Genomic DNA, 16877 nt, shown 5'->3' with positions numbered 1-16877 from the left:
CCACCAGGTTGCAACTGTTGGGCCCTTGAGCAAGGCCCTTAATCCTCAATTGGTAATAGATTGTATACTGTCACTTTGGATGAAAGCATCTGCTAAATGCTGAAAATGTAAATGAATTGAGGTTTTAATTTTTATTTGTTTTCTGAGGTTTGTCTTATTAGGGGTTCAAATGTAAGTGCCCTTTCTGAATGTATGTGTATGTTGGGTAATCCCTGTACATGGATTTACTGGTTACTGAAGCTAAATGGTGCTAAACATAAGTAATGAATGAATTGTTTTTAATGGTTTAGGAGGATTTTTGGATCCTGATCAGCACCAGCTTTTCCAGGTTGGTAAACCAGCTTAATCAGTCCAAACCAGCTAAGACCAGGGAACTAACTTAATGACTATGAAAATACTTATTAAAACAACGGAACTATTGTTTTCATTGTTATTCCCAGTCGGATCCTTTTTTCGCCGCCAAAGCGTTTTATCATGTGACCCTGAATTGTGTTTCAAATCGCAAAACACTAGACTAAATAGTGCACTAAATTACTATTGCGATGGTATAATTGTTAGGCACACTATATAGTGTACAGTGCGCGATTTGGGACGCAGCCTTACGAAAAGCAAACTAGCAGACTGAGGCTGGCTGTGTATATGAAGGATTGTGTTATTACTGTAATGATATTAGTTACTATATAAACAGTCAGTATGTTGTTGGTTTTATCTGATGAGCATAAGGAACACTTGGGATTTTTATCTGAAGTGGATTCAGCGGGTGAGTAATTTTATCATTCAGTTGAAAGGAAATAATCTGTGTAATGTACAAGGATTAACAGTTAATGTATAATCACTGATCTCAGTTCACTACAACAGTACAGTGTATAAGCGCTACAGCAAAGTTTAATACACTTTATTCATTACAGTTCATTTCTGCAACCCTTTTAATGAGTAATTAAAACACAAAACACATACAATGGCTCAAAATGTACATACAGCAGTTTTATTGTTTGTTTATTAGGATTTTAACGTCATGTTTTACACTTTGGTTACATTCATGACAGAACAGGTAGTTACTCATTACACAAGATTAATCAGTTCACAAGGTTATATCAAACACAGTCATGGACAATTTAGTGTCTCCAATTCACCTCACTTGCACGTCTTTGGACTGTGGGAGGAAACCAGAGCATCCGGAGTAAACCCACGCAGACATGGGGAGAACATGCAAACTCTGCACAGAAAGGACCTGGACCACCCCACCTGGGGGTCGAACCCAGGACCTTCTTGCTGTGAAGCGACAGTGCCACCCACTTAGCCACCGTGCTGCCCTCTAACAAGCTGACTTCTTAAATTGTTGATGTAAATAAAGGGCATTGTACTCCCTGGGCCAAAAAAGACAAGGGTGATCCAGACTGCCTGCAGTTCAGCTCCTATCTCCAGTTGAAAATTTGTGAATACAAAATACAGTTATGAAGGCCTTGTGGGTTTGTGCTACTAAATATTTGCATGTATATAAAACCACATTAAGTTGTTTTGTGTTATATAATGTTTTATGAGGTGATAAAGCTTAATAGAAACATACTTTTGGTCATATAGTGCATTTGGCTGTATTTTTTTACCCTAGTAGCTTTTTATTTGATTATTATTATTATTATTATTATTATACCATATCATGTGTACTTTGCAGTTGTTGGCGAATTTGGCAGAATTGCAGTGGAGTTTCTGAAGAAAGGTTCAAACCCAAAAATCTACGAAGGAGCAGCAAGTAAGTAGGATATAACTTTGATAAACGACAAATGCCCAGATTCTAAAATCTTTAATATAATAGTTTGTAACTTTGCCATATTGCATAACGTGGTGCAGGAAAGCTGAGTGTCCCAGCAGAGACTGTGCAGCATGGGGTGGAAGGACTGATGTATCTTCTTACTGAAAGTTCAAAGCTCATGGTATGTGTTTTTACCATTTCCAAATGTTTTAGTGTTGAAGGACAAAATGTAAAAGTAAATAATTGGATTTGTACAGTTTTTACTGTCCCTTGTACCTTTAAACCCAGAAATTCGTGTTTCCACAGATCTCTGAAGTGGATTTTCAGGATTCTGTGTTAGTTCTGGGTTTTTCAGAGGAGCTCAATAAACTCCTGCTGCAGCTGTATGTGGAACACAGAAAGGAGATTCGTCAGATTCTGAGTGAGCTCGCACCCTCCCTGCCCCATTATCACAACCTGGAGTGGAGACTAGATGTACAGGTAAGCTTACGTATGGTTCTATGCTTACTATTCATTCATTCATTCATTTATCATTAATAACCACTTCATCCTGATTTGGGTCGGCTGTGGGGTCAGTGTAGGATTACTCTTTGGTCAGGCTGGCAGTTCATTTATTGCAGGGCACATTTTACTCACTTCCTCATTGTTAAAGGCAATTTAGATCAGTCAGTCCACCTTCTGCAATGTGCTTTTTAATTATGGGGGTCCTTTCTGATTAAGAAATGGGGTTCAGAGGACTGGCAAAGCGTACAGAGCAACAGATGGGCTACAGTTAGTAACTGTATATCCACAAAATTCATCTGTATGATGGGTGGCGCTTAGCCGTAGCCTAGTGGTTAAGGTACTGGACTAGTAACCAGAAGGTCGCTGGTTCAAGCCTCACCACTGCCAGGTTGCTGCTGTTGGGCCCTTGAGCAAGGCCCTTAACCCTCAATTGCTCAGACTGTATACTGTAACTGTAATGTAAGTCGCTTTGGATAAAGGCATCTGCTAAATGCAGAAAAAATTTTTTAGGCCAGTGATAGCTCAGTGGTTAAGGTACTGGACTAGTAAACAGAAGGTTGCCGGTTCAAGCCCCGCCACCACCACCAAGTTGCCACTGTTGGGTCCCTGAGCAAGGCCCTTAACCCTCAATTGCTCATCGTGTTCCGCTCATTGTGTAAGTCGCTTTGGATAAAAGCGTCTGCTAAATGCTGAAAATGTAAATGTAAAATGTAAATAAAATAATCAATGAATGCAGCTTACAGCAGGAAGGGCTTGGGTTTGATTTCCCAGCTGGATGGCCAGGGTCCTTTTTGTGTGGAGTTTGCATGTTCACTTTGTGTCTGTGTGGGTTTTCTTTCGGGTGCTCTGGTTTCTTCCCACAGTCCATAGACATGCACTCAGGCCAGCTGGAGTTACTAAATATTGCCCTGAATGTTTCTGCTTGTGTTTTTTTTGTGTGTGTGTCTTTATAGCTGGCTAGCCGGACTCTCAGACAGCAGGTGAAACCTACAATCAGTCTGAAGCTGCATCTGGAAAACGGAGATACACAAAGCGCCCGGGTTTTGCAGACGGACCCTGCCACACTAATGCACCTGATTCAGGAGCTGGAACGAGCACTGGCTGAGGTCAAGAGCAACCACTGTCGTCGAATCCTGCGCAACATTAAATAAGATCATGTAAACCAGTGGTTCTTAACCTTCAGCAACTGGACCTTAACAGTGGCTTAAAGCAAAGAGAGTAACAGTACAAATATGGTTGAAGAAGAAATGGCAATGCAGGTTGTAAACTGAACCACTTGTGCTAAGGGATTAAACAAAGTGGCCACTAGATGGTGGAAATAGTTACGGCAGTGTTTCCCCTGTCCCAGTACCTGTAGTACACTTTATGGCCAAAAGTATTTGGACACCTGATCATGAGTTTAGCTTGTGGAACAAAAGCAACAGGAAAGTGTGGCTAAAACACATACTTTGCGGCTATAACAGCCTCCACTCTTCTGGAAAGGCTTTTAACAAGACTTGGCAATGCTTAGCTACAATCAGTGTTTCATTTCAAAGTGTTTGGGGCCAGGCTAAATTAGCTTGACTATTTAATTAGAAAGGGTGTCCAAATACATTTGATCATATACTGTAGTATATCGACCCATCAACAACATTCTTTAGTTTTCTTTATTTTCTTTTGTTTTTGTGTATTTAATTGGACACCATAACTAACTGTATTAGATCATTTTTCAAGAGCTTTAAATGTTCAGCTGTTTCTCATTCCAGGGGTCAAGGTGCGATATCCTTGTATGTAATATTACTGAATTAAATAAACAATATCAATTTTACTTTATACCCAGAAAGAAACACACAATAGGGGTTATTTTATAATGTGAGTGTGTGTGTGTGTGTGAGAGGGGATGCAATATTAATATTCTTTGTCTTTGTCTGCATAACACAAGACTAATCAGACGTTTCATCACATCGTTTAACAATATTTGAACATTTTGATATGTAAGGTAGTGGAGTTCACTTGCTTTATTGCATTTATAACATGGACAAACTTGTAAACAAAGTGTGTAATACAAAAATAATCAAATAATAAAGCTATGATCTGAATTTTATAGCAACACGATAGTGTTTTATTTCAAGGCTTTTTTATATTATTTAAAAGCTTCCTTGTTTGTTTACAACCCTCCATACGTTCATGTGGGATTTCTTTGCATCTTATCGATGTTGATGCAAACTCACGTAACACCATACACCTTTGGTATTTATGGGTCCAGTTTGGGATTCGAACCTACGGAACTGTTACGCCACACAAGCTCACAAGTGTGTTTTTAATTGTTTATTCATGTAAGTGTAATCCTTTGACTGTTTGATGTATCATACAGTATATGTGCAGATTAAGAAAATATAGTCACACATTATTTTTATTAATACTAGAATGGTGGCTAAGTGGGTAGCACTGTCGCCTCACAGCAAGAAGGTCCTGAGTTCGATCCCCAGGTGGGGCGGTTTGGGTCCTTTCTGTGTGGAGTTTGCATGTTCTCCCCGTGTCTGCGTGGGTTTTCTCTGGGAGCTCCAGTTTCCTCCCACAGTCCAAAGACGTGCAAGTGAGGTGAATTGGAGATACAAAATTGTCCATGACTGTGTTTGATATAATCTTGTGAACTGATGAATCTTGTGTAATGAGTAACTACCGTTCCTGCTGGAGTTCATGTACTTTCCCTCCCCCTGGTTCCTATGTTCCTGGTTGATCAATTAATTAGATTCAACTATAGTCCTTAGGTTGTATTTTTTTTTTTTATTATGGATAAATCATTCACTGCTTTACTGCTCTTTCATCGACTCATATAAAAGTCTTTATACTTCATACAGACACAGTGACATCACTGGGCATAATTGTTCATTACCCACTTTTTTAATCATGCATTCTCTTTTATTTAAAAAAAAAATAGGCAAATGTGACTATTCAATCCTCAAATATAGCTTCTTTTTGCCACATTTATTTCTTCATACTGTAAATAAATCCCAATAAATAAATAACTCCACTAACACTTACTTCTTTATATGCGGGAATATGCATAAAAGATGTGCCAATCAAGTGCCACTACATAATTAAATGTTGGTCTGGGGGGGGAGGAGATCCAAAAGCTGGATACTAATTGAATATTCATGAGTGGGCGGTAACATAAAAAGCCATGTAGTGTAGGTGGATTGAATATTCATGAGTGGGCGGGGACTAAATAGTGCCCAATGTAAAGTGAACGTCGATAAGAGGGTGGATATATGAATATTCATGAGTGGGCGGTAACCAGACCGCACTTTCTAATTAAATATTCATGATGAAGTGCTGACACAGGCGCTGTGGAAGAAAAGTTGAGTTTACGAAAGTTTCCGACGCCTGGACAGAGTCGCGCTGGATTTGGGAAGGTCGGTCAACGGGAGGAAACAAACTTACCAGGAACTTTTTACATGCTTAAAGCTTTAAGATGTCTTATTAGTTTCATCTAACTTTAACGCTAAAAAGAACTTTTTAGCGGTAAAACGGATCCGTTTTGGGAAGATTTGCGTTTGTTTTGAAGCAATCCGACCGTAACTAAACTTTGACGCGCCGAAAGAAACACAAACATGAGCACGAACCCGGTTCAGCCTCTGCCCGGTCAGCAAGTGATCCACGTCGCTAAGGATCCGGAGACTGACCTCGAGGCGCTCTTCAACGCCGTCATGAACCCGAGGCCGAACTCCTGGAGGAAGAAACACCTGCCCGAGTCCTTCTTCAATGAGCCCGATTCAGGATCCCACTCCCGCCAGTCGAGCACGGATTCAGGCAGCCAGCAGCCGCCCAGACTGGTTCCCCACCACGGTAGATCACATTCCTCCCCCGCGTCCCTGCAGCTCGGAGCCGGAGCGCTCAGTGCCGCGGCCGCCGCCGCCGCCGCTCCGGTCCAGCACTTACACAGCCGCCACCAGTCCTTCGATGTGACCGACGAACTGGCGCTGCCGCCCGGCTGGGAGATGGCCTACACCCCCACCGGCCAGAAGTACTTTCTCAAGTGAGTGTTAGCGGAGTTGGAGTTTAATTTGTGTTGTCACATTATTAGGTTCGATCCTCTGTGCGTAGATCTGCAGTAAGTGAAGAGCACTGATTTATTTACAGTGTGGAGAAAAATCTGTGGCAAAACCAGTTTAATGTGAGGAGTGAACAGTCACATTTGCCTATTTTGCTTATTTTTAAATAAAAGAAAAAAATATATATATATAAAAAAAAAAAAATCTGACCAGTGACGTCACTGTGTCTTATGAGTCCATGTGGCAGCATTAAATAAGCAGTGAATGGATTGTCAGTAAGAAATACAACCTAGGAAGTATAGCTGAGTTCCTAATCTACCTGATACTTAAAAATGACCCTTATTTTTTTCAGTTCTTTGTGGATTTAGTGTTTTTGAGGAAATAAATTGACCATTTTCAAAACCTCGGGTATTACAAAGTGTAATCAAATACAACCAAACAAACAAAAATAACCTATTATTAATTTTATCACTGACTCCCGGCTGTCTTTATAATATCACCTGAGTGACAACAAGGGTTTCATCATTTTAAAATAAGTTTTATAAGAATGTAGAAGTGACAACAAAAGTCAAAATGCATTTATATATTTTTGTATAAATACTTTTCAAGCAGGATCATTGATTTCACCATTCAGAACACGTACATATATTTAGTTATTCTTTCTTTATCTATATTCCTTATTTATCTATTTGAGAATATAAAGCCTGAGTATTGTCTGCAGTGCAGAAGACATTGCTTTTTTTATTTTGAGTTGTTTCTCATACAATTTTTCCTACATGTGGTCAAAACACCGGTCACTAAACGCTTCTCATGATTCAAATGAAGTCTACACCCCACACACAACTTCTAGCCTTGTCACTGCACCAATGCGGCGCTTATTCGTGAAGCAATACCCTCTTTGCTTCGTACTTAAAGATCATTTGATGTTAGTTGTGTTGCTTGACAGTGGTAGCCTAGTGGGTAGAGCTTTGGGCTGTCAACTGAAAGTTTAAAAGTTTAAATCCCAGCACTGCCATGCAGCCACTGTTGGGCCCTTGAGCAAGGCTCTTAACCCTCTCTGCTCCAGGGGTGCTGTATGATGACTGACCCTGTGCTCTGACCCCAACTTTCAAATAAATGACAAATAAACGCATTATATTGATGGCTGAACTGTATCAGTGATTGGAATGCCTTAAAGCTGTCCTATTTTACAACATAGCCAACTATACAAGTCTTGAATTAACACTATTTTTTATGCAAGGGTCTTAGTGTTAGATTTAAGTATTTATTAAAGCTGTCGTTTGTAAATGTTTGAGATTTGGAGACCTATCTGGTCAGTGCACATTGTTGTAATTTGAGTGGCAAGTCAAGTCTTCTCCAGATTTTAGCCATTAGTCTATGATGATGAATGATACATGAGTCAAACTCAACTTGACATTTGTGTTATTATTATTGCAGGCTGTCCAGAGATACTTGCATCATCACAGCAGCGTGTTCTGAAATGACTTTCTTTCTGTTTACTCAGTGCTGCTTTTTTAGTTCTACAGATTTAGGTTATTTTACAGGAAAATGATTCTGCTCATCCCACGAACAGAATGTGTACATAACAGAATAGATATATCTAAATTTGATGGAATATGGATTTTTTGTAACAACATGTTTAAAGATTTTTAAACACTCCCACCCCACTAGACATAGCCGATCATTTCTGTATGTAGACTCCCGACGAGTCAGTCACAATGCTGGGGATTTAAACCCTGGATCCCAGTGGTAGTGGGCTAGCACAGTTTACTGCTGTGCCACCCGAACACCACGATTGGCTTTTTTGTAGGGCTGAGTGTACATGTATAACCTACTAGTTACTAGTGAAACTGGCTTTTTTTAATTCTGTAACAAAAAATATTACAGCCTGATTAAATAGCTTTTAAATCTCAAAGTCCCAGATCCAAGGTTTGAGGCAACTGACTAGTCCTCATGTACATATAGATTATATTTATGCTACAGTACTCATTTACACATTGGATTATTGTTTAAATTTACCATACTACAACTAAAAATGCATTAAACACTTAAATAAACAAACATGCTGGCTCCATTTTTTTCAAAATAAAATAGAGTATCGTTCTTAGTCGATTTTGATTGTGCGCCTGCGGCATCACTAATATTTTTGGATGATGCTTTTAAGACTCAGTCAAAAGTAGATTGTATTTCAGAGTAAATTGAATTTCAGAGTGAAAGACTATTTAGAGGGAATTATTTTTGGTTATCACGTTACTGGAATAGTGTTTGACTGTATTGCTGTAGTGGTTTAAAGTTGGATCGTCAGACATTTGTTGTTGTGTGACAGCTGCTGTATTTCTGTATAATCCCATAATTTAAATGGTCAGATGGAAATTTGATTGCCAAGACTTTTATTTAATCTATTAGATTTACCCACAGATGCTAATTGTGGTGTCGGGCCGCTGCTGGAATACCATCAGTTAAGTTAGTCGTTTACATGAGTGGAACTCCTTTAGAAAAACTGGTTTCATTTTATGTCTGATCTCAGATTTCACTATGATCTGTGCTCAGCTAGATTGGATCTGACAGGAAGTGATGTACAGTATCTGGGCGTGGGACAGTGACGGTACGCTGACCGGTTTTTGCAGAGCTGTGTGTAAATGTTCATGTATGTAACTTTGTGATCACATTGATACGGATGAGAAAAGGATCTCAGTGTTGATGTGCTAAAGTCAGATCCAGTTCTGGCTTTGTGTGAATAAGTGTTTTAAGTGTGCTTACTCTGGGAATGAGGGGGATAAGCACGTCTTCCTTTCAGACCCCGAAGACGTGTTGGTTATCTTGGTCAGTAGAGAGTTGATAAGTCACTGGGGCTGTGTTCAGCTCGGTGGGGTGCTCACTGTTGAGACGGGATTTGTAAACTGAGAAGCTCCTGTCGGTCGCACCCACGGCTCGTTGCAGGGTGACAAAAGAACAAGATAAGGGCGCTTTAATTTGACAAACATTGCTGCCACAATTGATGTTATGGCTGATTGATTTTGTTGTTAGGAAAAAGTTGAATTTTCTGTGGTTCAACGCCATAAACACCACAACGGCATGTTGTTTTTATGCACAAAATATGAAAAAAGTGAATTGTAAAGCTGTGAGTAAAGGTGTGTCATGCACTCTTTAAGCATGATAACTAGTGCTTTCCATAAATGTCTTAGCCAAAAATGAAAATGTTCACCAAGCTTAACTATAACATTTCTCATCTACTTACAAACACAATAACTACGCTGCAATTTTGGCAGAATTTCTCTAGTTTCTATTAGCAAAAATAATATAAAAATTCACTTCAGTAATGGTGACTTAATAATAAGTCAATAATGGTGACTCTCAAGGTTTCTTCCAGTAATTTTAAGAGAGTTTTTTCTTGCCGTGTTGCCCTCGGCTTGCTCAATAGGGGTTTTTGGTCTGTTGGTCCTGGATTCTGTAAAGTTGCTTTGAGACAATGTTCATTGTAAAAAGCGCTATATAAATAAATTTGACTTGACCTAATAGGGTTACAGGACGGGTTAAAATAGGTTTAGTTTTGGCATTTTTGTTGTTTTGAGTATTCTAATAATAGTTGTTAATAAGATTTACTACATACCTGCTACATCTGCTATATCAGGCTGTGTTGTGACAGAATGAAGAGATTTGTTTGGTAATGAGTTGTAATTTTCACCTTATAACTGATACCATAACAAACATAACAATATTAAAACTAAAATCATAGTTTTAAAACCATGCAAGCCTAATTCTAAAAATAGCTCCCATCTCTGACTATAGTAAAGCTTTCTGACAAGTTTTAAGTGATTTGGTCTGCTGCATACCCCAAACACCGGTGCCTCTCCGGATGTCGGGCTCTGCTGAGACGTGGGAATAGCCTCGACCGGGTTATTTTCCAGCTTCTTTCTTCCTCCTTCCTTAACAGACTTGCCACATTTAAAGTGAACATGTTAGTGCCTGCCACACATTCAGTTGGCACCTCCACCACCAACAAAACTGCAGACCTGGGCCTCCCTCCGCCCTGCAATTAAGCAGTCAGGAAGACAAAAGTCTGCCTGTCAGGGGTAATTACTCTCTCGGTTGATGCCCTCCTCACTGCTGCTGCAAACTTAGGAGGTTTTGCTTTTTCAGGGAAATGATTAATAATGTAAATAATGCTCTTTTAAACAGTGGGTCGTTTATAACAATCCTCACTGCTTCCTAACATCTATACATGGCTTAAACACGGACATAAAATTTTACAAGCATCCATGAGCTTCCTTTGCTAAAAAAAAGAGAAAAAGAGCTAAACATTAAGATTCCCAGAAATAAAAATAGCTTTTATCACAGAAAATGTTTAAACTTAGTTATGAATGACTGACTCCCCCAGGATCTACCGGATTTGATCTGTGTTTTGTATTTTCTGGTTAAAGCCAAGATTTTATCGGATTTTGACTTCACATTAAAATAATCACATTTCCTGCGGATGTCTCAGAGAAGTACTAGATGTTGGTGTAATTGTGTGATCACAAATGTTTTTATCTTTATACCTGTTGTATGGTTAAAGCAGTAAATCTGACAACCCAACTGGGCAAAAAAGGTCACCCCACCCTCCAGAGGGTTCATGAGACATACATTGTGGTATTTGAGCAGAATTGGGTGGAACAGTATTGGGAACTGTCCTCTGTTTCACTACTTTGTCCTTAGGGTCGGGGGTGCAGTGGGTCCAGTTTCCCTCAGAGGCACTGAATGCAATGCATTAACACAACCTGGAAAGCATGTTGATCTATTGTGGGACCTCGGCCACCCCCAAGACATAAACCACTATCATGTCTGTATGTAGATTCCTGATTGGTTGATAGCACCGTTGTGGATTCAAACTCTGATGCCCCAGTGCTGGGTAGCGCCACCCTAGAGCTCTGTTGTTCTTTCCCCAGTAGAATCCAATAAAAACATCCTCGTACTATAAATGTGTTTTAAAGGTCCTTAAAGAAAACAAAAAGCTGAGGGTTTAAAAAACAGTCAGTTTAATTATGACACACTGAATATATTTATACAATTATATTTTAAAACCTAATTCACACCACACACATACAAAACCTCCAATGTTTCATTTAATGTGCTCCAGACATGATGTTACTTTATGATGTGTAAAATTTACCACCAGGCAGGTATAAGGTCATAAATCTGCTGATTCTGCTCAACTTACAGGTCTGTGCCCTTAAGAAAACAGATTAATCCCAGTTAGTACTGGTTTATCCAAGATAATCCCCAGAACTTCCTGCTCGCTACACACAGCTCAAGACTGACCTAATATTATCCTATGACCCATGAGCTTATTTCCTTCAGAAAACAATCGACAATATGTGAAGACGTAGAAAACACAACTCTGTCCATTTTTAGCCGAGGCCGTCTGTATTGTTTGTGATAGAAATCTTGCCCGGTCTGCCTGGTCTTTCCTCTCTTCAGCGAAATGGAACGAGTGCTTCACCCTCACACGTCAAAAAGCATCGCTCTCTAATAACCTCCTCTGTCGTCTGTGTTAAACAGTCAGTGTACGAGCTGCAGATCCACGTTTGCACCTCACAAAACCTGTTTGTGTTCGGAATATTAGTTCAGCACGGATTTTACCAGAGCCGTGACGGTCATGAAATCATTGCTGTGTACACAAACTGAATCTGATTTAGTGTGTGTGTTTACATGTGCTGTTATTATCTAAACGCTATTGGATTTTGGCACTTATCTGATTCTTTTATGCTCATCTAAACACTCCGCATTTTAGTTGCGGAGTCTGGGAATTGGGTTTGTCTAAGCATAATCTAAGCGAATCTCAGGATGGAAAAAGCTAAAAACTACATGTTCACTCATTCACTTTCTTAACCGCTTATCCAATCAGGGTCGTGATGGGGGGGGGGGGGAGTTGCTGTAGCCTATCCCAGCTTTTCAATGGGCGCAAGACACACAGTAACACCCTGCATGGGGTGCCAGTCCATCGCAGGGCAGACACACATACACACACATTCACCTATAGGGCAATTCAGTGTCTCCAATTAACCTGACTGCATGTTTTTGGACTGTGGGAGGAAACCGGATCTCATGGGGAGAACATGTAAACTCGGCACAGAAAGGACCCAGACCGCCCCGCCTGAGGATCGAACCCAGGACCTTACTTACTGTGAGGCGACAGTGCTACCCACCGAGCCACTGTTTCCACCCTAAAATATTATGTCATGTATTATATTATTAATACTGGTACTTTACATAGTAATTAGTAGAGCTTATCTGATTTGTTTTTGTTAAACCAATGTCAATATTTCTAGAGCAGTCAGTGCCAATATTATATCAGTATTTGATTTAACATATCAGATAAACCTGGCACCTGCAGCAGTTCGATAACTCTGTGTAAAAGTGAGGTGTGTAAACATATTTACATTACTAAGTGTTCTGTTGCAAGTTGTTTGCAGTTACAGATTTCTGCCAGAGATGCCACAGCATCTGAAAGGTGTACTTTAGTGTAATTTTGCTGTAACTCTGCAGACGTTTGGTTTGTTTGTACAGGGAGAAGTTTGTACAGAATTGACTTGTTTGTGATTCGATCGTCGTCGCGTAGGGAGATGTCTCGCTGACATCACTGTAAGTGAACGGATAAGCAGGTTTGGGAACATATGAGGCAAGAGCCGGGCGCTGATAATGTCTGTCAAGTCTCTGAGTTGCTTAACTCTATCAGCGACAGTGTTTTTAAACAAAAGTCAGAAGCTGTTTACTTTGTTTTCTGCCAGTTAGCTTTTTACAGCTTCCATTTTTCTGTATAACTTCTTTTTGTTGTTTAAAGCACTGAGGTTTAAATCTATTTTCTACTATATGTCTACTGTATGTGCCCGGTTTGAGTAGTATGTAACAGTGCTGTTACATTTACATTTTCGGCATTTAGCAGACACCTTTATCCAAAGCGACTTTTACATTACATTACTGTAACAGTATACAGTCTGAGCAATTGAGGGTCAAGGGCCCAACAGCAGCAACCTGGCAGTAGTGGGGCTTGAACCAGTGACCTTCTGGTTACTAGTCAAGTACCTTAACCACAAGGCTACTGCTTGTCGATTAAATTGTCTGTACAGAACTGTGCAGAGGGGTAGAGAAGTCGAATTAGCCGTACCGTAGACTGTTTGTACCATGCACAGTGCTTAGCGGTTATAAAAGTCTATAAACAGATAGAAAATGCTGGCTTCGGGGCTTGAGGATTTCTAATGAGACCTTGGCCATGCTGCTATCGGTGAGGAAACCATAATAGATGAGTTTGTGGCGGCAGCAGGCAGTCTGGATTTTTCTTGTCTGTTCTGGAGTCTCGCTTGTGTGATTTGCTGATTTGGCAGTAATGAAGACGTCTATAAAAGAAAACATGAAATAGTTCTGTAGGTGTAGGCAGGACTAACACGTGCAGTGGATTCAGAAAGTATTCAGACGCCATGACTTTTTACACACTTTCCACTGTGTTGTGGATTTGATTTTAAATGATTATAATTGCTGTTAATACTCATTTGTCTACACTTAATCATCTATAATGACAAGTGTAAACTGAAATCTCTTATTGACAAAAGTATTCAGATCTTTCGCTTTGTGTTCGATTGTGTTCAGGTGCATCATCCCCTTTGCTTTACTCATTTTTAAAAGTTTCTTTGGTCAGTGAAGTAAGAAAGAAATAACCCAGTGGTCAGACTGGTCTGGGCTTTGACATTTTAACATAAAAGTGGCCCAAAGCATACAGCCAAAACAACAAGAGTAGCTTTGGGGCAAATCTGTAAATGTCTTTAAGTGGCTTAGCCAAAGCCCAGACTTAAACCCTACAGAGCATGTGTGTAGAGACCTAAACATCGCACTTTACACAGACAATCCAGTCTAACAGAGGTGAAGAGGATCTGCCTTGAAGAATGGGATAAACTACCTAAAGGTGTGCAAAGCTTGTAGAGATGTGTTCAAGAACACTTTCAGTTGTAATCACTGCCGAAAGGTGCTTCTATATAGTTTTGAATAAAGGGTCTGAATTCTAAAAATATGTTTTCACTTGGTTATATGTGATTAAGTATAGATTGATGGGTAAAAATAGCAATTATAGCCATTCAGAATCAAATCCACACCAGAATAATTTGTGCAAAAAGTCAACTGGGCTGAGTTCAAGATAAGGATTGAGTTTAAGGATAAATTTTATATTTTTTTAAGTATATCATTACACTGTATGGCCATTGTCTGTATATTACTATGTGTTGTGGTATTACCATAAAAACTTGTGCATACTGTGGCCCACCTGCATCCTCAAACCTCATAACCTTATCCTTCATATTAGAATAACATGAATACTTAAAACAATTAACCCCTGATCTTACTGGTCGTTTAGAGGTGGTTCAGTAGCAGAACAGTTCATCTTTAGCATAGCACGGGTATTTGAAGACTGTACCAACTAGCGGTTGCTACAAAAGTCAGTATCGTGACTAAATCTTAGTATCGTGACTAAATCTTTCCATTATTTATAACAGAATCACTTTCTACCAAGACTCAGGGGCTCATTTTCAGGGGCTGTATGAAGCACTTCCAGCAGTACTGCTAAAACAAACAGGGTTTTCTTGCTGACCACATGGACAAAGTTGTAATTAAAGGTCTTTGGGATGCACCACAGTTTCATCACACTGCCACTGCCCCACCCTAATAAGAAATAAATAATGCAGCGAACTCAAAAAGTTTTGTCTGCACCAGTTAAAATATCAGAAATATTGTGGCCCATTTCCATATTTCCTTTGGTTCTGAAGCTCTTTGTGATCAGCGTGGATGCTTTTTATTCCAGCCCACGAATGACTTGTTTGGCTGGTTGCTGGGGTTGTTTGGTATTGGATGGTTGTGGTTTGCTACCTTTACCTCCCGCGATGGCAGCCATGAAGAGACGTCAAGTTGTGGGGCTTGCTGACGAACACTGTGTGTAAGTAATTAAACTGGAAGGAAATGTCATGTGGGCTGAATTTAAACATGAGTGGATGTGATGGATGTGATGGATGTTCACTTCGGATTGAAAATGTTGATTAGGAATCAATGCAGACATCGAGCTGCTGGGATTGATTTACAAGTTCAAGATGTCGTCTGATTAGCAGATTACCTGGTAAACAAATTTGATATATTTTGAATCATGAATACCTTAACTTTTTTAAGGCGCAGGGGATTAACATTAACAAAAAATTTGATAAAAAACAACACATAAAAGGAGCCTGAGGTAAGGTAACGTGAATTATATTTGGTTGCCTTGCAACAAACAGTTTGCATCAGCTACAGATGTGGTTATGAATTGGTGCCCTTCCTCCTTCATTAAAAAACCCTCAATTTTCTCTGAATGAAATAAAAAATAACAGATGTGTATTATATTATTGAAACAGAACAGAAATGTTACTTTTGACTTATGAAAAATAATAAAACGAGCATTCTGGTAGCACAGTGCTAAATTATGCTTAGCTTAATACGGCTTGGATCCATGGTTCAAATCCCCAGCTGTGCTATCAGCCGGTCAGGTGCCTATATACAGACGTGAGTGGATGTGCCTAAGGAGGGCGAGTGGTCAAGGCTTTGGAATGTATTGGCGTCCTGTCGGGAGTATGTTACTGCTTTGTGCCCAGTGACTCCAGAACCACTGACTCCAGACAGGGAATCCAGAACCACTGTAAGCCTGACCAGGATGAAGCGGTAGTAAAAGATAAAAAAAAACAACAACATAAAATATCCTTAATACTTTTTAGTACAGCATTTGAAGTGCAATCAAGTTACTTCTGAAAAGATTTCTGCACTTTTCTACTGGTAGTTCTTCTGTTTTGAAGCCAAAGGCTGCAGCTATTCCTAATACGCTCTTGTTTGTTTTTAATTTGTTCATTCTCTAATGTTGATGTAGAGAGATTCATAAAATATAATAATTGTAATCAATAAGAACACAAATGAAGAAATTATTCACAGTATTTGGTGTTTGAGTTTCAGTGCTTTGCTGTATGAAGTACTTGAAGCTTGTTAAAGCTGCTGCTGCTCACATTCCCAACAGCTGATGGGCCGCACTTAGCAACACACTGACCTCTAATATATAGAAACAACCTGTTATTTATGGGCTTTGATATCTGACCTTTCCTGGTTCTCTGAGATAAAAACACAAAATGCCGCTCCGGTCTGTTGTTTTTAGGTGCAAAGTTTTATTAGCGATTTGTTCTTGCCCACGCCGTGTTGCTAATAATACAAACACTTGAAACAAAGAGGTCCTTTAGAGCAGCGTGTGATCTTTGCCACGTTGTTAGATAAGATGAGATGATCTATTCATAATGCTAAAGGAACCAGGCTTGATTAAATTAATGCAGGCCCGGTGAGAGGGCACGGAGGGTCAAGTTTGGGTGTTTGCTGCGAGCAAACACTTCTGAGCTTAGAACAGTCAATAATCTGCTTTGCTGCACGAGTGTGTTTAAACTGCTGCTAGATGGAGGAGTCGGACAGACGGAGCTTTATTTATACGGCCGCTCCTCTGATGTCCACCGCTGTGGTTTATAATGTTTAAATATAAAAAGCGGCTCTTGGAGATGGCGCTGCAG

At 39.7% G+C, this 16877-nt stretch overlaps 2 protein-coding genes across 4 annotated transcripts in view; both read left to right on the top strand.

Moving 5' to 3' along the window:
* Positions 1–625: 625 nt before the first annotated feature.
* commd2 (COMM domain containing 2) lies at positions 626–4318 on the top strand. The gene is made up of 5 exons (XM_063012905.1): positions 626–760; positions 1673–1750; positions 1849–1931; positions 2057–2230; positions 3208–4318. The coding sequence occupies exons 1-5, from the start codon at positions 694–696 to the stop codon at positions 3403–3405; spliced, it is 600 nt and encodes a 199-aa protein (XP_062868975.1). The 5' UTR covers positions 626–693; the 3' UTR covers positions 3406–4318.
* A 1315-nt stretch (positions 4319–5633) lies between these two features.
* wwtr1 (WW domain containing transcription regulator 1) overlaps positions 5634–16877 on the top strand; it is a 57385-nt gene continuing 46141 nt past the window's right edge. For all 3 annotated transcript variants that reach the window (XM_063012692.1, XM_063012691.1, XM_063012693.1), the window contains exon 1: positions 5634–6272. In XM_063012692.1, the coding sequence (XP_062868762.1) occupies positions 5848–6272 (425 nt within the window). In that variant the 5' untranslated portion in view covers positions 5634–5847. The remainder of the gene's footprint in view (positions 6273–16877) is intronic.

The sequence above is a fragment of the Trichomycterus rosablanca genome, chromosome 17, assembly GCF_030014385.1.
Source record: "Trichomycterus rosablanca isolate fTriRos1 chromosome 17, fTriRos1.hap1, whole genome shotgun sequence".
NCBI classification, from domain to species: Eukaryota; Metazoa; Chordata; class Actinopteri; order Siluriformes; family Trichomycteridae; genus Trichomycterus; species Trichomycterus rosablanca.
This window is presented reverse-complemented; position numbering and strand designations above follow the sequence as displayed.

Coding starts and splice junctions, on each gene's coding strand:
- commd2 (XM_063012905.1), top strand. CDS start 694: ATGTTGTTGGTTTTATCTGATGAGCATAAGGAACACTTGGGATTTTTA. Junction 1,932..2,056: donor CTGAAAGTTCAAAGCTCATG/GTATGTGTTTTT, acceptor GTGTTTCCACAG/ATCTCTGAAGTGGATTTTCA. Junction 2,231..3,207: donor AGTGGAGACTAGATGTACAG/GTAAGCTTACGT, acceptor GTGTCTTTATAG/CTGGCTAGCCGGACTCTCAG.